At 36.7% G+C, this 25,714-nt stretch overlaps 1 protein-coding gene across 6 annotated transcripts in view; it reads right to left on the reverse strand.

Annotated features, from left to right (window-relative positions):
- The window catches only part of XRN1 (5'-3' exoribonuclease 1), a 218,960-nt gene that overhangs the window by 116,077 nt on the left and 77,169 nt on the right, over positions 1–25,714 (reverse strand). For all 6 annotated transcript variants that reach the window (XR_013959985.1, XM_080657184.1, XM_080657185.1 and 3 more), the window contains 4 exons: positions 10,955–11,124; positions 8,995–9,115; positions 8,797–8,895; positions 5,407–5,510 (listed from right to left, as the gene is read on the reverse strand). Coding sequence is in view for 5 of the 6 variants with exons in the window: in XM_080657184.1 (XP_080513310.1) it covers positions 5,407–5,510; positions 8,797–8,895; positions 8,995–9,115; positions 10,955–11,124 (494 nt within the window). In the remaining variant the exon portion in view is untranslated. The remainder of the gene's footprint in view (positions 1–5,406; positions 5,511–8,796; positions 8,896–8,994; positions 9,116–10,954; positions 11,125–25,714) is intronic.

Below are 25,714 nucleotides of genomic sequence, written 5' to 3' on the forward strand. Positions count from 1 at the left end.
GCAACGGAAGGGTCTGAATCCAAGAATACTGTACCCAGCAAGGCTATCAATCAAAATTGAAGGTGAAATCAGGAGCTTCACAAAAAAAGACTAAGGGAATTTATTACCACCAAACCAGCAATGCAAGAAATGTTAAAGGGTCTGCTGTAAAAAAAAAAGAAATAGGAAGCGAAGAAGAACACAGGGGTAAAGAATAAAAATGGTGACAAATAAGTACCTATCAATAATAACTTTAAATGTAAATGGATTAAATGCCCCAATCAAAAGACATAGGGTAATGGACTGGATAAGAAAACACGACCCATATATCTGCTGTCTACAAGAAACCCACCTCAGAAAAAAAGATGCACACAGACTGAGGGTGAAGGGATGGAAAAAGGTTTTTCAGGCGAATGGAAATGAAAAAAAAGCTGGGGTAGCAATACTTATATCTGACAAATTAGATCTCAAAGTGAAGGACATAACAAGAGATAAGGAAAGCCACTTCATAACACTAAAGGGAGCAATCCAACAAGAAGAAATAACTGTAAACATATACGCACCCAATACAGGAGCACCCAAATACACAAAAAAACTTCTGGAGGATATCAAAGGAGAGACTGACAGCAATACAATCATAGTAGGAGACTTGAATACCCCACTATCACCATTGGACAAATCCTCTAAACAAAAAAATCAGCAAAGAAACATCAATCCTAAATGACTCACTAGACCACATGAAATTAATTGACATCTTCAGAACATTTCACCCCAAAGCCACAGAATATACATTCTTCTCAAGTGCACATGGGTCATTTTCAAAGATAGACCATATGTTGGGTCATAGGCAAAGTCTCTTCAAATTCAAGAAGATAGAAATCCTATCAAGCATCTTCTCAGATCAAAGTGGCATAAAACTGGAAATCAATTACATTAAAAACAATCCAAAAAAATCAGACATATGGAGACTAAACAGCATGCTATTAAACAATGACTGTGTTACCAGAGAGATCAAGGAAGAAATAAAAGACATCATGGCAACAAATGACAATGAAAACACAACAATCCAAAATCTATGGGACACATCGAAAGCAGTCTTGAGAGGGAAGTTCATAGCTCTACAAGCCTACTGCAAAAAATAAGAAACAATGGTAGTAAATTACCTAACCCTACAACTCAAAGAGTTAGAAAAAGTGCAACAAGAAAATCCCAGTGTAAGCAGAAGGAAGAAAATAATAAAGATCAGAACGGAGATAAACGACATTGAAACCAAAAAAACAATACAAAAGATCAACAAACCAAGAGCTGGTTCTTTGAAAGGATAAACAAGATTGATGAACCTCTAGCCAGGCCTACCAAGTAGCAAAGAGAGAGGACCCAAATAAACAAAATCAGAAATGAAAGAGGTGAAATAACAACAGACCCCACCGAAATACAAAGGATTGTTAAAAAATACTATGGACAACTCTATTCCAACAAACTGGACAACCTGTAGGAAATGGACATATTCCTACAAAAATACAACCTTTCAAAACTCAATCAGGAAGAATCAAAACATCTCAATAGGCCAGTAACTATGGAAGATATTGAAGCAGTCATCAAAAAGTTTCCAGCAAACAAAACGGCTTCACAGGGAAGTTTTATAGAACATTCAAGGAAGAACTAAAACCTATCCTCCTCAGACTATTCCAAAAAATTCAAGAAGGAACACTTCCCAGCTTCTTTTATGAAGCCAGCATCACCCTAATACCAAAACCAGATAAAGACAACACAATGAAAGAGAATTACAGGCCAATATCCCTCATGAACATAGACGCCAAAATCCTCAACAAAATTCTAGCAAATTGGATCCAGCAGTCATATCAGAAAGATCATACACCATGACCAAGTAAGATTTATCCCAGGGATGCAAGGATGGTACAACATCTGCAAATCAATAAACGTGATTCATCACATAAACAAATTGAGAGATAAAAATCACATAGTCAATTGATGCAAAAAAAGCATTTGATAAAATCCAACACTCTTTCTTGATAAAAACTCTCAGCAAGGTGGGAATGGAAGGATCATACCTCAACATAATAAAAGCTATATATGAAAAACCCACAGCTAACATCATACTCAACGGGCAAAAACTAAAACCATTTCCCCAAAGAACAGGAACAAGAGAGGGGTTCCCACTCTCACCACTCCTGTTCGACATATTACTGGAAGCATTAGCCATTGCAATTAGACAAGAAGAAGAAATAAAAGGCATCCAAATTGGAAAAGAAGAAGTAAAGTTGTCCTTATTTGCAGATGACATATTGTACATAAAAAACCCAAAAGACTCCATTAAAAAACTAATAGACTTAATAAATGAATTCGGCAATGTAGGAGGAAACAAAATTAACGCCAAGAAATTTATGGCATTTCTATACACCAGTGGTCGGCAAACTCATTAGTCAACAAGCCAAATATCAACAGTACAACGATTGAAATTTCTTTTGAGAGCCAAATTTTTTAAACTTAAACTTCTTCTAATGCCACTTCTTCAAAATAGACTCACCCAGGCAGTGGTATTTTGTGGAAGAGCCACACTCAAGGGGCCAAAGAGTCGCATGTGGCTCGTGAGCCGCAGTTTGCTGACCACTGCTATACACCAATAGTGAACTTACAGAAAGAGAGACTAAACAAGCAATCCCATTTACCATTGCACCAAAAAAATTAAGATACCTAAGAATAAACTTAACTAAGGAGGTAAAAGATCTATATGCGGAAAACTACAGGACACTGAAAAAAGAGGTAAGAGGAAGACGTAAACAGATGGAAGAACGTACCATGTTCATGGATTGGGAGAATCAACATCATTAAAATGTCCATACTACCAAAACCAATCTATAGATTCAATGCACTCCCCATTAAAATACCAATGGCATATTTCACAGACCTAGGAAGAACTCTCCAAAAAGACCCCAAATAGCCACAGCAATCCTGAGAAAGAAGAACAAAGTAGGTGGGATCTCAATACCAGATTTTAAGCTGTATTACAAAGCCACTGTTGTCAAAACTGCCTGGTACTGGCACAAGAACAGACATATAGATCAATGGAATAGAATAGAGAACCCAGAAATTGACCCAAATCACTACGCTCAATTAATATTTGACAAAGGAGGCATGAACGCACAATGGTGTCAAGACAGTCTCTTCAATAAATGGTGTTGGGAAAATTGGACAGATACATGCAAAAAAATGAAGCTAGATCACCAACTTACACCATACACAAAAATAAACTCAAAATGGATCAAGGACTTAAACATATGACGGGAAACCTTAAAAATACTAGAGGAATCCACAGGCAGAAAAATCTCTCACATATGCCGAAGCAATTTCTTCACTGATACTGCTCCTAGGGCAATGGAAACTAAAGAGAAAATCAACAAATGGGACTACATCAAAATAAAAAGCATTTGCACAGCAAAGGAGACCATCAATAAAACAACAAGAAAGCCCACTGCATGGGAGAACATATATGCCAATGATATTAACGATAAGGGTTTAATTTCCAACATTTACAAGGAACTCAAGCAGCTTAACAAAAAGAAGATAAACAACCCAATCAAAAAATGGGCAACTGATCTAAATAGACACTTTTCGAAAGAAGACAGAAGGAAGGCCAAGAGACATATGAAAACCTGCTCAACGTCACTAATCATCAGAGAGATGCAAATCAAAACAACAATGCGGTACCATCTCACACCTGTCAGAATGGCTATAATCAACAAATGACAAGTGCTGGTGAAGATGCGGAGAAAAAGGAACCCTTGTGCACTGCTGGTGGGAATGCAAACTGGTGCAGCCACTGTGGAGAACAGTATGGAGTTTCCTCAAAAAACTAAAAATGGAACTCCCATTTGACCCAGTAATCCCACTTCTAGGAATGTATCCCAAGAAACTAGAAACACGAATCAGAAAGGATATATGCACCCCTATTTTCATAGCAGCACAATTCACCATAGCTAAGATTTGGAAACAGCCTAAGTGCCCATCAGCAGAGGAGTGGATTGAAAAACTGTGGTACATCTACACAATGGAAAAAAGGAGTTCTTACCATTTGCAACAACATGGATGGAGATGGAGAGCATTATGCTACGTGAAATAAGCCAGGCAGAGAAAGATAAATATCACGTTCTCACTCATTTGTGGAATATAATGAACAACATAAACTGATGAACAAAAATAGATCCAGAGACAGAGAAACATCGATCAGAACGTCAAACCTCAGGGAAGGTAGGGGAGGGTGGGGGTAAGAGGGAGAGATCAACCAAAGGACTTACATGCATGCATGTAAGCCTAATCAATGGACACAGACAACAGGGGTGTGGGGGCATGAATGGGAGGTGGGGGGGAATGGGGGAATAAGAACACATATGTAATACCTTAATCAATAAAGAAATTTTAAAAAAACCAAAAAGAAGGCTAGCCCTGATTGGTTTGGCTGAGTGGATAGAGCGTTGGCCTGTAGACTTAAGGGTCCCCGGTTCGATTCCAGTCGGGGGCATGTGCCTTGGTTGCGGGCACATCTCCAGTGGGAGGTGTGCGGGAGGCAGCTGATCAATGTTTCTCTCATATCGATGTTTCTGACTCTATCTCTCTCCCTTTTCTCTGTAAAAAATCAATAAAATGTATTTTTTTTTAAAAAGGCAACTATATACGAAACTGTGGGTTAGAGAAGAGGCAGTTCATCAAGCAAAATTCAAACAAAAGAGAAATAGGGCTAGTGGAGAAAGGAGGTAGGTATTAAAAGTACTGAACAAAAGAAATTTATCCACTAGACAATTTTATGGGGATACAGAGAATATAACGTTTAAAGTATAAAACCGGCAACAGTTGATGAATTGAGGGCACACAAATACCAAACGAAATGATTCTTGATGTTTGCGATTCCATTGCTTCACATTATCAGCAATGCCTGGACCAGAACATCATAAGTTTAAAAATAGGCATTGACAAAAAAAATCATTCATTTCTTTAGATTCTCTTAAATTTTGAAAAATGAACGGTATGTTCATGAACACTGACTTTATAATCATTCAAAGTGTATATATATTTTTTGGGGACACCCTATATATGCTACTCATTCTTGTCATCAAGAGAAATATATTTGGTAAATAACATAATGATAACTGGTAGAAAAGAATTAGGCTATAGAACTTCCAAGCTATTAAAAGGAAAAGAAGGCAAAAGCGAAAAATAATAAATGCATCTAAAATATCTCAAGAAATATACAATAAACTGCAACAGTGGTTAAACTTCAAGTGGCGTAATTTCATTTTTACTATAGAGTATAAATATATCAATAATTCTATCAGCTAAAAATGTATCAGTAAAAGCCATTAAATAGCAAAGCAAATATAAATTTAAAAACAATTATAAATAAAATCTTACTTGGTTTCTCCATCGGATATACCAACAACTCTAGCTTCTTCAAGATGAGGCCAATTAACAAAGACAGACTTTCCAAGCACCGATGAAGCTACATTTTCTACACTCTTAAGTAAAAGCAGAGAAGTTCATTTATATGTGAGGTCCAGGAGAAAATTTTAAAGAAGCAATATTAATTTTAAAATGGCTTGTGTTTATAACTGTGCATTTAAAATCTATGGAATAATAATTAAAACAGATAAAACATTTGCTCACTCGAGTCAATTATTCCCTCTAATACCTCTTCCCTATAGTTCTTAGTTGTGCTGCTCTTCTCAACTTTATTCCAACTTAAATCTTACATCCACTGAAATTCAGTTAATTTTCTCTTCTTTTTCTTTCTAGTACATTCTCCAGGACTTTTGAGATCTTTTAGAGTTTAATTCTTTTCCTTTCTTTTTAAAAAAATTATTTTCAGTTGTTTTTACCTAACATGCCTTTGCTCACCATTTAATTCAGTATGAACCTGTATAAGTGAACCAAGTTTACCTTCCTCTCTGCCAACGTATTCTTATTAGAGACAGTATGACCAACGTAAACTACTTTTCTGCGGTATATACATCAGGACCCTAGGAAGCTTGCTTTCTACTCATTTTCTCAACAGCAGTGGCAGTTAATTCGTAGAGCAGCCTACTGATTCTAACCTAACTTAAATTACTTGGTGAGAAAATAAGTTTCAGTAAAATCAAAGAGTGCTGATCCACACTGTATTACTGTCCATAATAATAGTCAACATTAGCAAAAACTATGTTCAGCAAGAAACTTGAGTTCTTAGTTTTGCTGCTAACTAGCTGAGTGAATGTCCCTTTTTCAATTTCCACTTAAGTTTTTTAATTTGTAAAATGAATGAGTTGAACTAGTTGCTTTACAAAATCCCACCCAGTTGTAAAATTCCATGATTCCATTATTTCACGATTATCTTGCTTATTTTTCTTATTGAAAATGAAAAAAAAAACAAAAACAGAAATGTCTAGAAAAAGGCTATTATTACTCATTTTTTTCACATCAAATAGCCAGACAGTATAAAACAGAACCTAAGAAATCTGGTTTCTTTTCAGTTTGTGGTTGATGTAACAAAATAAGAACACTAGCTGCCCAACCATTGAACCACACCAGCCGGGCCCCTTTACAGTACTTTTAATACCTACCTCCTTTCTCCGCTAGCCCTATTTCTCTTCTGTTTGAATTTTGCTTGATGAACTACCTCTTCTCTACCTACAGTTTCGTATCTAGCCTTCTTTTAAATGATAAACTTCTTAACCATGGGCTAAATGGCTGCTACCTCTACTTTCCATCTATGCAGCCCCAGACTAATCCTTAGGAATTTCAGCCTCCACCAATCTATAAGAATGGAATTATCAAAGGCCAAAAATGATGCCTAAAGGACAAATTCAGAATTGGTTTTAATTTTTTTTTTTATCCTTGAACCATATGCATCATCTACTTCATGATTCTGTGATACTACTAACTTGGGAATCATTCTCTTTTACCTTTCTGAACCCTGTCACTTTTACTATTTCTTTCCCACTCTTTACAACTGTAAGTATTTCTTGATGCTGAGACCTACAATCCTCAGAATTCTTTTTCCTCAGGGAAATGAGCCCCAGGACTCAGCCATCACCTCCTTGCTGATGACTGTATATACCTATCTACGTTCTAAGCTCTAGCTCCAGATACTAAACTGTGTATAAGCACCCTTTCTCAATGGAGGTTTTTCATCTAAAGTACAGAATATTATAAACAATCTGACTATTTTCTCAATTTCCCAAGGATAGTACATAAAAAGCACCATTCAGAAGGTAAGTTTAATCTAGTATATGCAACTGGATGATTTAGGGCATTAGAGCTTAAATCTCTGTGGATCCCTTGTTGAGAAAGGCTGGGAGGGCAGGTGTAGTTACAAGTCATAGCACCACCTTAAAATTCCATCATTATTTATCATGAATCCCTTCAAATCAGGGACGCTCCCATTTTAACTTTTTTTATTTCAGTAAACAGCAATTATTTTCTAGTTAATTAGCATGGATCCTAAGAGTTACGTTTAGTATTTTCTTCTTCTTTTCAACTCCTAGATTTAAACAACTGATCAAATGTCAATTTTAGCCATAGCTGGTTTGGTTCAGTGAGTAGAGCATCAACCTGTGGACTGAAGGGTCCCAGGTTCAATTCCAGCCAAGGGCACATGCCTGGGTTGCAGGCTCCATCCCCAGTGTGGGGCGTGCAGGAGGCAGCCAATCAATGATTCTCTCTCATCATTGATGTTTCTATCTCTCTCTCCCTCTCCCTTCCTCTCTGAAATGAATAAAAATATACTTTAAAAAATGTCAATTTTATTTAGTCTTGTTCATCTAAGACTGGCGATTTTCAACTGGTATACCACAAGAATTCTTAAAACATTCAGTACTTGACTATTTAGTAAGACACACTGACCTCTTTTCCCTTAGATTGTCAAATAAAAAAATGACAGCCAATAGAGCAATAGCTATCCGGTGTGAATGAATCAAAGTTATACCTATTTTTCTTGTCAGATGGGCAGAAAATATATTTTTTGGTGTCTTGTGAGATGAAAAAGGTTGAAAATTGCTGATCTAGATCTCTTACAACTTCCACAATTTATGACCTTATTGCCTAATGCGTTTATAACCACAATCTCTGAACTTGCAGGCTTTTCCATTTTCTTCCATTTCTCTCTTGTGCAATTTAGTCTATTTATACTGCCACCAAATTAACCTTTAAAGGAATACCAATTTCAAGATAACATTGCTTAAAAGAAGTCTAAACTCCAGAGCCTGGTATTCAAGGTCCTCCACAATCTGGCTCAATTTGTGTTTTCAAACTTATCTTCCACTATTTCCCAACACAAGTCCTCTACTTCAGTCAGGTTTATCTGTTCCTTCTCCTTAAATACATCATATTTATTCTAAAAAAAAAGAAACAGTATTAAGAAAAATTCCAGACATACAAAAAGGTTAAAAAGAGTAAGATAATGCATCACATTTACATTTGATGGCAATTCCCAGGCCTTGTTGTTATTCCTTTCAACTAAAATACCTTTCCCTTCCTTTTCTCCTCATTGTGATGATCTTTTCCTTAGCACCCAGTTCAAGCCTATTCTTATCTACAGGTCTACACTTAGCTCACACAGCTCATCTACTTTTCAAAGTTCCTGGAGCATTTTTTTTCTCTTTATGTCACAATTATACATGTCCTTTTATTTGTGTGTTTGTTTTCTTTATCCTTATTTACTGTAAACTTTTGGAGAAACTATATCAGACCTCTTGTAAACATGTTATAGTTAGGACAGTTTTATGCATAATAAGCACCTAATAAATATATAATAAAGAACATACTTACAAGTTCATCTGATTCTGCATTCACTAAGATTTCCAACATCATGTTTTCTCCACGACTGCTCTGCTGGAATACTTGAACTCCGCTTTTCTTCAAAAAAAACTTTTAAAAAGTTCAGGAAAATTTAATTTTAACTTTCTCCATAATCACTTAATATTCAATAAAGTAAAAAAAAAATTTCTGAACTAAATAGCCACTGACTTTGTGTTTGATGTGTTTCAGAGTAGGAAATCCGCAGAAATATAATGCCTTCTGGTCAACCCTGGTTATTTTGTTCTTGTTTATGTCTACATGCCAAGCATCTAATGATATTACTTTATACCTAAAAAATAAATCAAGGCATTTAATTTAAAACTCATACATTATAAGCAATCACAGTTCTTCAGCATTCCCTTGAATATTTTGCAAGAGTCATCCTTGCTTTTAAATAAGGCAATGACAATTCACTCATACAAACAAAGAAAATACAGAGCAGGACAACTTAGATTCTCTGTTGTTATTGGTCCAGACATAGCTATGCTTGTAGGTTACTCAATGGAAGATTTCCCCACTCATTTAGAACAAAACAATATATATAAAACAGACTATATAAAAACAAAACTATGCATATATAATTAATTTTAAAAATAAAGGGATGTATTAAGTATATTACAAATCTCCATATCCACCATCTTCCCAAACCCAGAATGTAAAATAAATGTTTTATAATGTCTACTCATCTTTCTCTTAGCTTTAAAAAAAAGAAAAAAATTTTGCCCTGGCCAGTGTTGCTCAGTGGATAGAGCGTTAGCCTGCGAACCGAAGGGTCCGGGTTTTGATTCCAGTCAGGAACACGTACCTCGGTTGCAGGCTCCTCCCCAGCCTGGGCCCTGGTCAGGGAGGCAACCAATCCATGTGTTTCTCTCACATCCACGTTTCTCTCTGTCTTTTTCTCTCTCTCCCACTCTCTCTAAAATCAATGAAAAATATCCTCGGGTGAGGATTAAAAAAAAAAAGAAAATAATATTAACTGAGAGATGTTCACTTTCTTTGCAACTCAACTACCACCTGAATACATTATTTGCAGGGAAGAAGAGAGAAGAGAAAAAAAAAGGAGTACATTTTAATGAGGAAGATAAAGAGGATGTGGGTTTGAGGCAAGAAAATAGAGAAGCTCCTTCTTTCTTTTTTTCTTCTTTCTAATTGGGTGGCTGGGCAACAGTTATAGAATGTCAAATAATGCTGGGACCAGACACTGGAAATGGAAACAAAAATTCACACATCCTTTTGAGGAATAATACAGATATATACTCAGGAGGAAAATACTTAAAAACAAAAGAAGATGGAGAGAAAGAAGCAGAATCTGATAAAAGCAGATAACAATATAAACAATTATGAGAGAGAGAGAGAGAGAGAGAGAGAGAGAGAGAGGCGCTATGGTCCTTGATGTAGGTTGGTGTAATTCACTATATATACTACTAGAGGCTCGGTGCACTAAATTTGTGCATGTGAGGGAGCGGTGTGTCTCTCAGCCCAGCCTGCACCCTCTCCAATCTGGGACACCTCGAGGGATGTCCGACTGCCCGTTTAGGCCCAGTAGGATCAGGCCTAAACGGGCAGTCAGACATCCCTTTCACAATCCAGGACTGCTGGCTCCCAAATGCTTGCCTGCCTGCCTTTCTGATTGCCCCTAACCACTTCTGCCTGCCAGCCTGATCACCCCCTAACCACTCCCCTGCCAGCCTGATTGGCCCTAACTGCCCTCTCCTGCAGGCCTGGTCTCCCCCAACTGCTCTCCCCTGCAGGCCTGGGTCCCTCCCCACTGCCCTTCCCTACAGGCCTGGTCGCCCCCAACTTCCCTCCTCTGCCAGCCTGGTCACCCCTAACTGCCCTCCCCTGCAGGCTTGATCACCCCCAACTGCCCTCCCTTGCAGGCCTGGTCCCTCCCAACTGCCCTCACCTGCTAGCCATCTTGTGGCACCATCTTGTGTCCACATGGGGGCAGCCATCTTGTGTGTTGGAGTGACAGTCAATTTTCATGTTACTCTTTTATTAGATAGGATAATTTACTATAACTGTTATAAATGATTTGTTAATTTTCCAAATAGATATTCAAAAACTTTTACTTTTGGTATGAGGTAGGGACTCTTAACAGTTTTTGAAAATTACCAAGTAACATTACCTTGTACGACATCGTTCTATGGCAGGGAATTTCTCTGGCCATGGAGAGGGGTAGGTGAACTCTGTGTCTCTATCATACCAACACATTAAGCACTCACTATGTTGGTTTCTTTTCCTCTCTTCTTTTTTGAGGGAGTGGTTACATGTCTCCATGGCTTCCAACAATCGCTTCTGAATGTAAAGATTGAAGAGAAAGGTTTAAAGTGTAAAAATTCTGTAATTTCAACATATAAAATAAAATTTTTCACTCAGTATACAGAATTATTTTTGTGTGTAAAAAACAAAAACCTTAACTAATGGAATTCTTTTCCATTTCATTATAGGAAAAACTAATATACTATTTACCCATTGACAAAGGACTTGACTGATAATAATAGAATATCGCTTGCCTCTGCGAATTCCTCTGACCTATTACTCCAACAGTAGTCACAAAATGTGGATAAGAAGAGAATCAAATTTTAAATGTGAATGTATCATAATTATTATTTATCATAAAGCATTACTGTCTTACTTTACAATTCTGCAATGGTACAGTAATGTTTATCTTAACAAATTATCTTATATTTAACATAATTCCAATCAGAATTACAATGGTTTAAAATATTTTTAAAGGACAAAATGATGTGAGTGTCCACACAGAAGAATGAATGTGTGCATTCTTGAAGCAGACGCGGCTGCTTCAAGGGCTGGAGGAGGAGGCAGGGCCGGACTGGCAGCATAGGGCCCGGGGAGCAGCACAGGGCCAGGGCAGGGACAGACTGGTGACTTGAGGGTGGGTGGCACTGTGCGATTTCGAATTGTGTGCTGGGCTCCTAGTTTTTTATGAAGTTACTGTAATCAAAGCATTTTAGTAGTGATACCACAAGAGAACCAAAGACCATAACAGAAGAGTTAAAGAAAAATGACACAGAAAATTGTGTCAAAAACATAGTATTCGAATATTTAAATGGTGTTGTCATAACTAGCTATCTAGCTGTAAAAAAAAAAAGCACATACATTTCCCAACTTCATACCATATGCCAAAAAATCAGAGTAACAAAAAAAAAGGCAGAGTAATAAAACAATAAAAGTATTAGAAGAAAATCTAGGGTTATTGATAATTTGGAGTGATAAACTAAAACAGTTTTAAGGGAAAAGACATTTTTAAGTAAAAAAATGTGACAGAAGATGTCATACACAAATCAAGAAACAAATGCCACATTTGGGAAAGAATAGTCCTAATATACAAAGAGCTCTAAAAATAAAAATAAAATGAGGGAAAGAATATAAACAGGTAATATATGATATGCAATTTAGAAAATGCAAAGGGCAAACACACATAAAAATATACCAGAGATCCAAGATGGTGGTGGATTAGATGGAACCTACACGCAGCTCTTCCCAGAACCAAAATGGAATTACAACTAAAGTATAGGAAAAAAAACATCCTGAATAACCAACCGAAGACTAGCTGAAGAGAAGCCAGATAACCAAGGATGTAAAGTGGAGACCAAACAGAGACTGGTAGAAAGTGCAGAAGCTCTGAAGGGCTGGCCTGGCTCCCACAGGCAGCAGCTGAAGTTCCAGATGGATGTCTCAGCTGCAGGGGACTCCCCCTGAGAAGTATGGAGTCTAAACCCCAAATTGGGCTCCCAGCCTAGAGCACCAGAACTGGGAAAGGTGCCCACATTAACAACTGGCTGTGAAAAGCAGTGGCTTGCTGTCTGCCAGGGAGAGACAGCTGAAAATGCAAGCACATTCCTAAAGGGCCAAAACACAAAATTTCGTGTGCAGCCACTCACCCTGGGTTCCAGCAGAGGGAGGGCAGAACAGACTAGAGCTGCATGAAGAGAGTCTAAGGTTGGTGGCTCTGGGGGGAGAGCTGAGAGGACAGTCACCAGGATCTCTATGCTGAGTCATTCCCCCATACTGCAGAAGCTATCTTTCACAGGAAGAGCATGCACTTCTATGCAGCATCAGTCTGGGGGGACGCTATAGATGCCTCCCCACCCCCTGTTGGAATCCCTCTCACCCCACCCTATGCACCCTATCGAGCTTATCCTTTCAGAGGAGTATAGTCAGAGGCTCTTTAAGTTACTGAGAGTCCACAGGAGAGGTAGATTTCTGAGTGCTTTGAGACTTTTGTTAACCTGCTCCTGTGACTGGGGCTAGTGAAAGCAGTCCTTGGTGTGCATCTTGGTTCTTTTCACAAGCACCCAGGCCCAGCAGAGGGAACCACAAGCTGTGGATTCCTGAGAGTTCCAAACAGGTTGCCTAAGGCCAGTGACAGACAGCACCTGACATTACCTGTAAGGGAGCTCCCATAAGAATGTCGGCAGATTTCTAAACAGAAACATTTCAGGCTAGAAGAGATTGGCATAAAATATTCAAAATAATGAAAAGCAAGGACAACCAACACTACTTTTCCCAGCAAGGCTATTATTTAAAATTGAAGGAGAAATAAAGAGCTTCCCAGAAAAGAAAAAGTGAAAGGAGTTTGTTACCAAGATGAAGGAGAGAGGAGGAGGAAGGAAGAAGAAAGAGGAGGAAAACAAGGAGTAGAAGAAAAGAAGGAGGAGAAATCAGAAGAACATAGTTAAAAAATAAAATGGCAATAAATATATACATATCAATAACCACTTTAAAAGTAAATGGTTTAAATGCTCCAATCAAAAGACAGAGGTGGCTAAATGGGTAAGAAAACAAGACCCATGTATATGCTGTCTTCAAGAGACCCACCTCAGAATGAAACATATACGAACACTAAAAGTAAAGAGATGGAAATGGTATTTCATGCATATGGAAAGGAATAAAAAGCTGGGGTAGCAATACTTATATGTGACAAAATAGACTTTAAAACCAAGGTTATATTAAGAGGCAAAGAAGGACACTACATAATGATAAAAGGAGCAATCCAAAAAGAGGATATAACCTATGTAAACATTTATACACCCAACATAGGAGCACCTAAATATGGAAAGCAAATCCTGATGAACATTAGGGAGAGATTGATAGTAATAGAGTTACAGACAGTAATACAGTAGCAGATTTTAACACCCAACTGACATCACTGGATAGATCTTCCAAATAGAAAATCAACAAGGAGACTGCAGCCTTAAATGACACAAGAGATCAGTTGGATTTAATTGGTATCTTCAGAGCATTCCACACCAAAGCTGCATATATACATTCTTTTCAAGTGTCCATGGAACGTTTTCTAGGATACATCACATGTTATGACACAGAACAAGTCTCAAGAATTTTAATAAGATTGAAAGCATATCAAGCATCTTCTGTGACCATAATTATATGAAAATTGAAATCAATTATAAGAAAACTGAAAAACAAAGACATGGAGGCTAAATAATTTACTTAATAATAAATGGACAAAAAATTTAATCAAGGAAGAAATCAAAAGATACCTTGAAACAAATGAAAATGAGAACAAAACAACCCAAAATCTGTGGGACACAAGAATAGCAGGCATAAGACAGAAATTCACAGCATTACTGGTCTACCTCAAGTAACAGGTAAATCTTTAAAAAATAATCTAACTTTACACTTAAAGAAACTAGAAAAAGAACAACAACAAAGTCCAAAGTGAGCTGGAAGTAAATATTAAAGATCAGAGCAGAAATGAACAAAATAGGGTCTAATAAAACAATACAAAAGATCAATGGAACCAAAAGCATATTCTTGGAAAAGATAAACAAAACTGACAAAAACTTTAATCAGACTCAACAAGAAAAAAGCAAGAAAGAAAATCAGATATGAAAGAGGATAAATAACAACTGACACCAAAGAAATACAAAGTATCATAGGAAACTATTACAAGCAACTATATGCCAACAAATTGGCCAATATGGACAAAATGGGTACATTCCTAAAAACATAAAATCTTCCAAAACAAATCAGAGAATTTGAATAGATAGATTAGAACTAGTGAAACTGAAATAATAATAATAATAATAATAATAATAATAATAATAATAATAAAACTCCCAACAAACAAAAACCCTGAACAGGATGGTTTACAGGTGAATTTTAGCAAACATTCAAAGAAGAAATAACACCTATCCTCAAACTATTCCAAAAAAGCCAAGAGAACAGAAGATTCCCAAGGTCTTTTTATGAGGCCAGCATTATCCTAATTCCAAAACCAGATAAAGACACAATAAAAAAAGAAAATTACAGGCCAATATCCCTGATGAACAAAGATGTTAAAATCCTCAACAAACTTTTAGTAAACTGAATCCAGCAATACTTTAGAAAAAACATACACCATGATCAAGTGTGATTTATTCCGAGGATGCAAGGTTGGTAAAATATCTGCAAATCAATAAAGGTGAAACACCACATGAACAAAAGGAAGGATAAAAACCTCATGATCATATCAATTGATGCAGAAAAAGCAGTTGATAAAATCTAGCACCAATGTATGATAAAAATTGTCAGTAAAGTAGGAATAAAGGAGACATATCTCAATGTAATAAAGGCCATATACGATAAACCCACAGCCAACATCATACTCAATGGGCAAAAGCTACAATGTTTCCCTTAAGATTGGGAAGACAGGATGTCCATTTTCACCACACTTGATCAATATAGTACTGGAACTTCTAGCCACAGCAATCAGACAAGAAAAAGAAATAAAAGGCATTCAGGTTGCAATGGAAGAAGTAAAACAGTCATTTTTTGCAGATAGCATCATACTGAATATAGAAAAACCTAAAAATTCCACCAGAAAACTACTTGAACTAATAAAGACCTCAGTGAAGTAGCAGGATACAACATAAATATCAGCAGCATTTTTATATACCAATAATGAATATTAGAAAGGGAAGCTAAAAAAAAACAAACACACACACAAAAAAAAAACAAAAAATACCCACAGTCCCATTCACAATAGCTTCAACAAGAATTAGATACCTAGGAATAACTTTAACCAAGGATATAAAAGACCTGTACTAGGAAAATTATAAGACACTGAAGAAAGAAACTGAAGATGATACAAATAAGTGAAAGAATATACCATGTTCATGGACAGGAAGAGATGACATCATTAAAATGTCCATAATACCCAGAGCAACCTACAGATTCAATACAATTCTTATCAAGATACCAATGGTGCATTTCATAGAACTAGAAAAAATATTCCAGAATTTTTTATGGAACCATAGAAGAACCCAAATAGCAACAATGATCTTGAGAAAGAACAAAGTTGGAGGAATCACTCTACTTGATAACCAACAATACAACAAGATCTTTAGTAATCAAAACAGCCTGGTACCGGCATAAAAATAGAAATATAGATCAAGAGAACAAAACAGAGAGCCCAGAAATAAACCCAAGCCTTTATAGTCAGTATCTGATAAACAAGGCACAAACATAAAATGGGGTAAAGATAGACTATTCAATAAATTGTGCTGGGAAAATTGGACATATACATGCAAAAAATGAAACTGGATGACCTTCTTCCACCACACAGAGAATAAATTAAAAATGGGTTAAAGACTTAAATGTTAGACTCAATACAATAAAAATCCTAGAAGAAAACATAGGCAGTAAAATATTGGACATTTCTCAGCAATATTTTTTCTGCTCTATCTCCTCAGCCAAGGGAAACAAACAAACAAAAAATTAACAAGTGGGACCACAACAAAATAAAAAGTTTTTGCACAGCAAAGCATCAACAAAATGAAAAGACAACCCACTGAGTGGGAGAACGTATTTGCCAATAAAGCTGATAAGGGGTTAATCTCCCAAATTTATAAAGAACTTGTAAAACTAAACACAAAAACAAAAAATCCAATTAAAAAATGAGCACAAATGGCCAATAGACATGAGAAGATGCTCAACATCACTAGTTATCAGAGACTTGTAAATTAAACCACAATGAGATAACATCTCACAGCTGTCAGAATGGCAATCATCAATAAATCCACAAATGGCAAGTGTTGGTAAGGATGTGGAAAAGAGGGAACTGTTGGTAGGATTGCAGATTGGTGCAGCCACTGTGGAAAGCAGCATGGAGTTACCTTAAAAATTAAAAACTGAACTGCCTTATTACCCAGCAATTCCACTTCTAGCAATTTATCTGAAGAAACCTGAAACACTAACTCGAAAGAATATATGCACCACTGTGTGCACTGCGGTGCTATTTACAATAGCTAAGATCTGAAAGCAGCCCAAGTGTCCATTAGTAGAAGAGTGGATAAAATAGCTGTGGTCCATTTATACCATGGAATACTACGCAGCAGTAAAAAGGATCTCTTAACCTTTGAGATAGCATGGATAAACCCAGAGAACATTAAGCTAAGTAAAATAAACCAGTCAGAGAAAGATAAGTATCACATGATTTCACTCATGTGGAATTTAATGAACAAACTGAACTAATAAGGAAAATAGAGGCAGACTCATAGAGAGCAGAAAGACATCTAGTGGTGGGAGGATTGAGAAAAAAAGAACTCATGGACAGGACAACAGCGTGGTGACTACAAGGGGGAAAGGGAGTGGACCTGCGAGAGGGTATGGGGGCATAAATGGTGATGGGGGGAAAAAAGAGAGAAACAGACCAAAAAAGAAAACAAATTAGAAAACAAAACAATATATACTCAAATTAGGGGTAAGGGAAAAAGAAATTTGAATAATAATAAAAAAGCATTCTTTGTCATCAAGAGATTGGCCAACATTAAATAAAGCAATAGTACTGAGAACTAGAGAAGCTGAGAAGTGGGTAATAATATATTGTTGGTGTGAATTAGACCAGTGATCTTGAAAAAGAATCTGGTAATATTCATAAAACCAAAACTATACATACCCATTATCCAAGCACTTCACTTTTGGGATTTTATCTTATAAAATTGAAATTTTAATAATAACAATGAATAAAAAAAATAAAATAAAAAGGATACAAAAAAAACACAAGTTTTACCACAATATTGTGTACAGTGACAAAAAAACACACAAAGATTCACAAGAAGATACAAAATTACCAGAACATTCCCATGTGCCTTTCACCAAGCTTTTTGCTTTGTTACACATAGATACAGTACATTATAAAAATCAGGGAACTAACACTGGTACAATAATATTAATTGAACTACAGAGATTCAGATGTCACTAGATTTAATAAGTGATTTTTTGTGGTTATCCAGTGCTATGCAATGTTTATCATATGCAGAGATTCATGTAAACAACTCGCAAAATGTAATATAGAATTATTATATCATCATAAAGTAACTCCTTCATTTATCCCTTTATAATCACACTAGAAACCCAGTGCACGAATTCATGCACCAGTGGGATCTCTCAGCCTGGCCTGCGGGATCGGGCCGAAACCAACTCTCCAACATTCCCCGAGGGGTCCAGAATTGCGAGAGAGCACAGGCCAGGCGGAGGGACCGCACGAGTGCACGATTGGGGCTGGGGAGGGACATGGGGGTTGGCTAGCCAGGGAGGGATTATGGAAGGGCTCCAGGGTGTGTCTGACCCACCTCACTCACTCACATCTCAGTCCCAATCGGCTGGGCCCCAGCAGCAAGCTAACTTACCGGTCAGAGTGTCCGCCCCCTGGTGGTCAGTGTATATCATAGCAACTGGTCAACCGGTTGACTGTCTGCCCCCTAGTGGTCAGTGCACATGATAGCGAGCAGTTGAGCGCCTTAGCACATCATTAGGATACTACACTTTGATTGAACCGTCATCTGGCTGACTGGACACTTAGCATATTAGGCTTTTATTATATAGGATTCTATCCCTAATGCATTGTAATCATTGCTATGTCATATATTACAATAATTTTGACATTTCCAGAATATGATATAAATAAAATCATAAAATACATAACCTTGTGAAATTGACTTTTTTCATCCAAGTTGTTTATATCAATACTTACTGCTGAGTAGCATTCCATTATACGGATACTAGAGGCCCAGTGCATGAAATTCATGCAGTGGTAGGGTCCCTAGGGGCTGCCAGCTGGGCACTCCCTCCCTTCCCCTGGCCACCTGCCGCTGCCGCCAGCTGGGGCCTACCTCCCTTCCCTTGGCTACCTGCTGCTGGCCAGGGCCTCTCTCCCTTCCCTAGGCCGTCTGCCGCAGGGTTCCTTAAGTATTTTGTATATTAACCCTTTATCAGAGCTAACATTACCAAATATGTTCTCTCGTACAGTGGGCTCTCTTTTCAATTTGTTGATGATTTCTTTTGCTGTGCAGAAGCTTTTTATTTTGATGTAGTAACATTTGTTTATTTTCAACTTAGTTTCCTTTGCCCTAGTAGATGTATCAGTAAACATATTGCTAAGAGAGATGTATGAGATTTTGCTGCCTATGGTTTCTTCTAACATTTTTAAGGTTTCCCAACTGACATTTGTCTTTTATCCTTTTTGAATTTATTCTTGTGTATGGAGTAAGTTGGTAGTCTAGTTTCATTTTTGTTCATATATCTGTCCAATTTTCCCAACACTACTTATTGAAGAGACTGTCTTGACTCCACTGTATGTTCTTGCCTTTTTTGTAAAAAATTAATTGAGTGTAATGGCTTGGGTTGATTTCTGGGTTCTCTATTCTGTTCCATTGGTCTATATGCCTGTTCTTGTGCCAGTACCAAGTACAAGTATTTTACCTCCATGGTTAAGTTTATTCCTAAGTATATCAATTTTTTTGTTGCAATGGTAAATAGAATTTTTTGCTTAGTTTCTCTGAGAATTCATTATTGGTGCATAAAAATGGTATTGATTTATGGGTATTAATTTTGTATTGGTATATAGAAAATCCATAGATTTTTGGGTGTTGATTTTGTATCCTGCTACATTGCCAAATTCAATTACTAAATCTAGTAGTTTTTTGGTGGAGTCTTTAGGGATTTCTATGTACAATATCATGTCATCTGTGAATAAAGACAGTTTTACTTCATCCTAACCATTTTGGATGCCTTTTATTTCTTCTTCTTGTGTGATCAGTATGACTAGGACTTCCAGAACTATGCTGAATAAGAGTGGTAAAAGCAGACATCCCTGTCCTGTTCCTATTCTTAGGGGAAATAGTTTTAGTTTTAGCCTACTGAGTATGATGTTGGCTGTAGGTTTGTCACACATGGTTTTTATTATGTGGAGACATGATCCATCTATTCCCACTTTGCTGAGAGTTTTTTGTCAAAAATGGGTATTGGCCCGGTTGGCATTGTTCAGGGATTAAGCATTGACCTATGAATTAGGAGGTCTTGGTTCAATTCCCAGTCAGTGCACATGCCTGGGTTGTGGCTCAATCCCCAGTGTGGGGTATGCAGAAGGCAGCTGATCAATGATTCTCTCTCATCATTGATGTTTCTCTCTCTCTCTCCCTTTTCCTTCCTCTCTGAAATAAAAAAAAAAAAAATGATGCTGGATTTTGTTGAATGCTTTTTCTGTGTCTATTGATATGATCATGTGATTTTTGTCTTTCAATTTGTTTACATGATATATTACATTTATTGATTTGTGAGCATTTTACTGGCCTTGCATCCTGGAGTAAATCCCACTTGGTCATGGTATATGATCTTTTTAATGTATCATTGGATATGATTAGCTAGTATTTTATTGAGTATTTTGGAAGCTATATTCATCAGTGATATTGGCCTGTAATTTTCTTTCTTCGTAGTGTCTTTATCTGGCTTTAGAATTAGGATAAAGCTAGACTCATATAAGAAGCTTGGAAGTGTTCCTTCCTCATGGATTTTTTGGAATAATATGAGGAATACAGGTTTTAGTTCTTCTTTGAATGTTTGGTAAAACTTCCCAATGAAGACAAATGGACCAGGGCTTTTGTTTGCTGTGAGTTTTTTTAATTCCATCAGTTGTTATAGGCCTATTCAAATTTACTGATTCTTCCTGATTCAGTTTTGGAATATTCTATTTTTCTAGGAATTTGTCCATTTCATCCAAATTGTTCAGCTTGCTGTCCATACAGTTGTACATAGTGTTTTCTTACACTCATTTATATTTCTGTGGTGGCGGTTATTACTTTCCTCTTTCATTTCTGATTTATTTGGTTCCTCTCAGTTTCTTGGTGAGTCTGGCTAACGGTTCACCAATCTTGTTTATCTTTTCAAAGAACCAGCTCTTGATTTCACTGATCTTTTGTACTTTTTTTTTTTTTTTTAGTCTCTTGTCATTTATTTCTGCTCTAATATTTATTATTTCCTTCCTTCTACTTATTCTGGGCTTTTCTTATTCTCTTTCTAATTCATGAAGTTGTAGGGTTAAATAATTTATTATTAATTTTTCTTGTTTTCTGAGTTAGACCTGTAGTGCTATGAATTTCCCTCTCAGGATTGCTTTTGTTGTGTCTCAGAGATTTTAGGTTGTTGTGTGTTCAGTTTCATTTGTTTCCAGGAAGTTTTTGATTTCTTTCTTGCTCTTGTTGGTAACCCATTCATTGTTTAATAACATGCTGTTTAGTCTCCACATGTTTGAATGTTTTTTAGTATTCTTACTGTAGTTGATTTCTAATTTCATTACATTGTAGTCTGAGAAGATGCTTGATATGATTCCAATCTTCTTGAACTTGGAGAGACTCGATTTGTGTCCTAACATGTGGTCTATCTTTGAGAATGACCCATGGGCACTTGAGAAGAATGTTTATTCTGTAGCTTTGGGGTGAAATGTTCTACAAATGTCAATGAAATCCATCTAATACAGTGTCATTTAGAATCACTGCTTCCTTGTGAATTTTATGTTTGAAAGATCTATCCAGTGAAGTCAGCAGAGTATTAAAGTCCCCTATCGTGACTACATTGCTGTTGATTTCTCCCTTAAAATCTTCTAGAAGTTTTTTTATATATATACTTAGGTGTTCCTATATTGGGTGCATATATGTTAACCAGTTATATCCTCTTGTTAGATCAATCCCTTCAGTATTATGTAGTGATCTTGACTCTTGTGAAGGCCTTCATTTGGAAGTCTATTACCCCAGTTTTCTTTTTCATTTCCATTTGCATGGAAAAGTTTTTCTAATCTCTTCACTTTCATCCTCTGCAAGTCTTTTGTTTAAGTGGGTCTCTTGTATTTTGCATATAATTTGGTCACATTTTTGTATCCATTCAGCTACCTAAGTCTTTTGATTGCAGCATTTAATCTATTTACATTTAAGGTTATTATTGATAGGTATTTATTTATTGCCATTTTAATTCTGTATGTCTGGGTTTCTCTTTCTATTTCTTTTCATTACAGGAGGCCCTTTAGCATTTCTTGCAGTGCTGGGTTGTTGCTGATAAACTCCTGTAGCCTTTGTTTGTCTTAGAAGCTCTTTATTTCACCATTTTTAAAAATGAGAGCCTTGCTGGAAATAGTAATCTTGGATTCAGACCCTTGCTTCTTATTACCTTGAATAGCTCACACCATTCCCTTTTGGCCTGTAGAGTTGCTGATAAATCAGCTGATAACCTTATGGGAGCTCCTTTGTAGGAAATAAACTGCTTTCCTGTTGCTGCCTTTAAGATTCTCTCTTGGTCTTCAATTTTTGGCATTTTAATTATGTGTCTGGGTAAGGGCCTGTTTGGATTCCTCTTGCTTGGGACTCTCTGTGACTCCTGGGCTTATGTTACTTTCCCTTCATAAGGGTAGGGAAGTTTTCTGCCATTATATCTTCAAACACATTCTCTATCCTTTGCTCACTTTTTTTCTCCTCCTGAAACTCCATTCAGCTACCTTAAGTCTTTTGATTGGAGCATTTAATCTATTTATATTTAAAGTTATTATTGATAGAACTTATTTATGTTTCCTGTCATGCAACAGCTCCCTTAAGCTATCCTCCTATTTATTATTTTTGGTTCTTTGATTGATTTTTTCTACCCTGTCTTCTAATTTACTGATCTGATCCTCAGCTTCCCCTAATTTCCCGTGTATTCCTTCTAATGTGTTATGTCATTCTTTATTTCCAACTTGTCTTTTTTCATAGTTACACTATCTTTTCTCATGCTGTTTAGCATTTTTGCCATCATTATTCAGATAAACTTCTTATCTCCATTTGGATTAATTCTTTTTCTGGAGAATTCTCTTGTTCTTTCATTTGGGGGTTGTTTTTTTTCTCCCCATTCTGGCTTCCTGTTTGGGTTTGTGTCTTTGTATTCAGTAGATCTGCTACGAATTTCTAGTGCACTACAATGCCAGATGCTCTTTCTGACTGGCCCTGAGTAACCTGTTTGGGGCTATGAGAAATCCAGAGCTGTACCACCCTCTGCTTGAGCTGGATGCCTTTGCAAAGGAGCAAGGTGTGCACCAGGGTCTTATTTTCCTAGCCCCAGGCTCAGAAGATCAGGCAAAGACTCAAAGCCCCCAGAGATGCACCTCTGCCTGCAGTCTGATAGTTATTAGCCTTGATTAGCCTCAAGCTATGGAAAACAGGGTGGAGTCAGAGGTCTTCAAATAGGATTTGGCAACTATCTTTTGCCCAGGCCAAAACTGCCTTGATAACAAAGGTCTGTGGGAGAAAGACCTACTCTTCAAAGCGAGGAAATGACTCAGCTCAGGAAACCAGGTGGCTCCCCAGAGCCCCCAAACCTCAACTCTCCCCATACAGCTCCAGTCCACTCTGCCCTCCAACGCACAAATTTTGGTGTGCACCCAGGCTAGTGGCTGCACATGAAATTTTGTGCATTGGCCCTTTAAGAGGGTGCCTGTATTTCCAGCTGTCTCTCAGTGGCAAACAGCAACCCTACCACTTTTCACAGCCAGGCGTTATATGGGCACCTTTCTCGGTTCTGGTCCTCTGAGTTGGGGAGCCCAGCTTGGAGTTTAGCCCCCACAACCAAGATACCCACCTGGACCTTCAGCTGCTGTCTGTGGGAGCCCAGACACCCCTTTTATGTCTCAGCACTTCCTACCAGTCTCTTTGCGGTCTCCCCTTTCCATCCTTGGTTATCAGGGTTCTCTCCAGCTAGTCTTTGGATGATTTCTTATGGTGGTTTTTCTGTATTTTAGTTGTATTTCCAGTTTGGTCTTGGGAGAGTGTCAGTGTAGCTTCCACTAACTCTGTTGCAATTTTTAATCTCCTTTGTCCTGCTTCTTTTGCTTAGAATGTTTTTGAGTTTTTCCATGTTGTTGCACTTATCAGCAGTCAATTCTTATTTTATTGCTGAGTAGTATTTTATTGTATATATTCACCACAATTTGTTTGGCCAATCTGTTAATGAATATTGTTTCCAGTTTTTAGTTACTATGCATACTCTGTACAATACTTTTTTTGAACATTCTTGTTTTCCTTCTCCCTCTTGGTAAATACCCAAATGAAATTGCTGGGTTCTAGGGTAGCTTTATGCTTAACTTTATGAGAAACTGTTCAGACATATATGAAATTATTAGTATTTTTATACACCATCAATGTATAAAAATTTTAAAGTGCCCCATAATCTTGCCAATATCTGGTATTGTGTCTCAATGTTTTAGTTTTTCTCTATTCTTCTGAGAGTGTAAGTGCAGTGTTATCTCAACATGGTCTTACTTTAGAGATCTCTGATGACTACTAATGCTAAAGACTTTTTTTCATTATGTGCTTACTGGCTATTTGTATATCCTGGTTTGTGAAATGGCCCTTCAAATATATTGCCTATTTTAAAAATTGGGTTCTGTCTTCTTACTATTCAATTGGAAGAGTTTTACTGGCATATACTCTGGATACCAGTCCTATGTATACATATGTTTTACAAATTCTCCCAGTGTTTGGCTTACATATTGACTGTTTAACAGTATCTTTGGAAAAGCAATTTTTTTTTTTACTATAATGATATTTATTTTCTCAATTATTTATGGTTAGTGCACTTTGGGTCTAAGATTTTCTCCTAAGTTTACTTCAAGAAAGTTTACATTTGTAGCCTTTATATTTAGAGGTGTGATGTATTTGGATTAAGTTTTCTGTATGATGTGAGCTATGGATCACTATTAATTCTTTCCACATATATAGACAGCTGTTCCAGACCCAGTGGTTGAAAAGCTTTTTCTTTACCCATTGAATAGTTCTGGTGGCATAATTGAAAATGAATTTACTGGAAAAGGATAGTTTTACATTCAGACTCTATTACATTCCACTGATCCATTTTATCTATTGCTATGCAAGTAACATGCTGCCTTAATTACTACAGCTTCATGGTGAATCATGAAAGCAGATAATAAAAGTCTGAAACATAGTTCTTTCTACAGATTGCTCTAGTTATTCCGGATTCTTTGTAATCTAATAAAAACTTTAGAATCAAATTTCCAATTTCTACATAAAAATCTGCTGGGATATTCATTGGTATTATGTTTTGTCTAAAGATCAATTTGGGAAGAAGTTACATCTTAACAATTATTAAGTTTTCTATTTCTTGAGTGTGATATAACCTTCTCCCCCAACCAGCACTTACTCAGCTTTCAGTCTACCAACACTATTTACAGTTTTCAGTGTAGATGGCTTACACCTTTAAAATTTATAGATGTGTAGAATTAAACTTTTCTGTTTATTTTTAAAAATTTTGTATTTGACAATAATATTTGCTGCTAGTACATAGAAACACAATTGAATTTTGTACATACTTTACATCCTGTGACCTTGCTAAATTTACTTACTGTATATAGTATCATTTTTTAACATTTCTTAAATTTTCGACATACATGAAAATGCCACATGCAAATAAAAACAATTTTTATTCTTTCTCCCTAATCTGCATCCCTTTATTTCTTTTTATTGATTTAATACACTGGAATTGCAGTACAGTATTAAAGAGAAGAGTTTAAAATGAACACCTTATCCTATCTTTGACTTTACAGAGA

This window comes from Plecotus auritus, assembly GCF_963455305.1.
Source record: "Plecotus auritus genome assembly, chromosome: 2".
Taxonomy (NCBI): Eukaryota; Metazoa; Chordata; class Mammalia; order Chiroptera; family Vespertilionidae; genus Plecotus; species Plecotus auritus.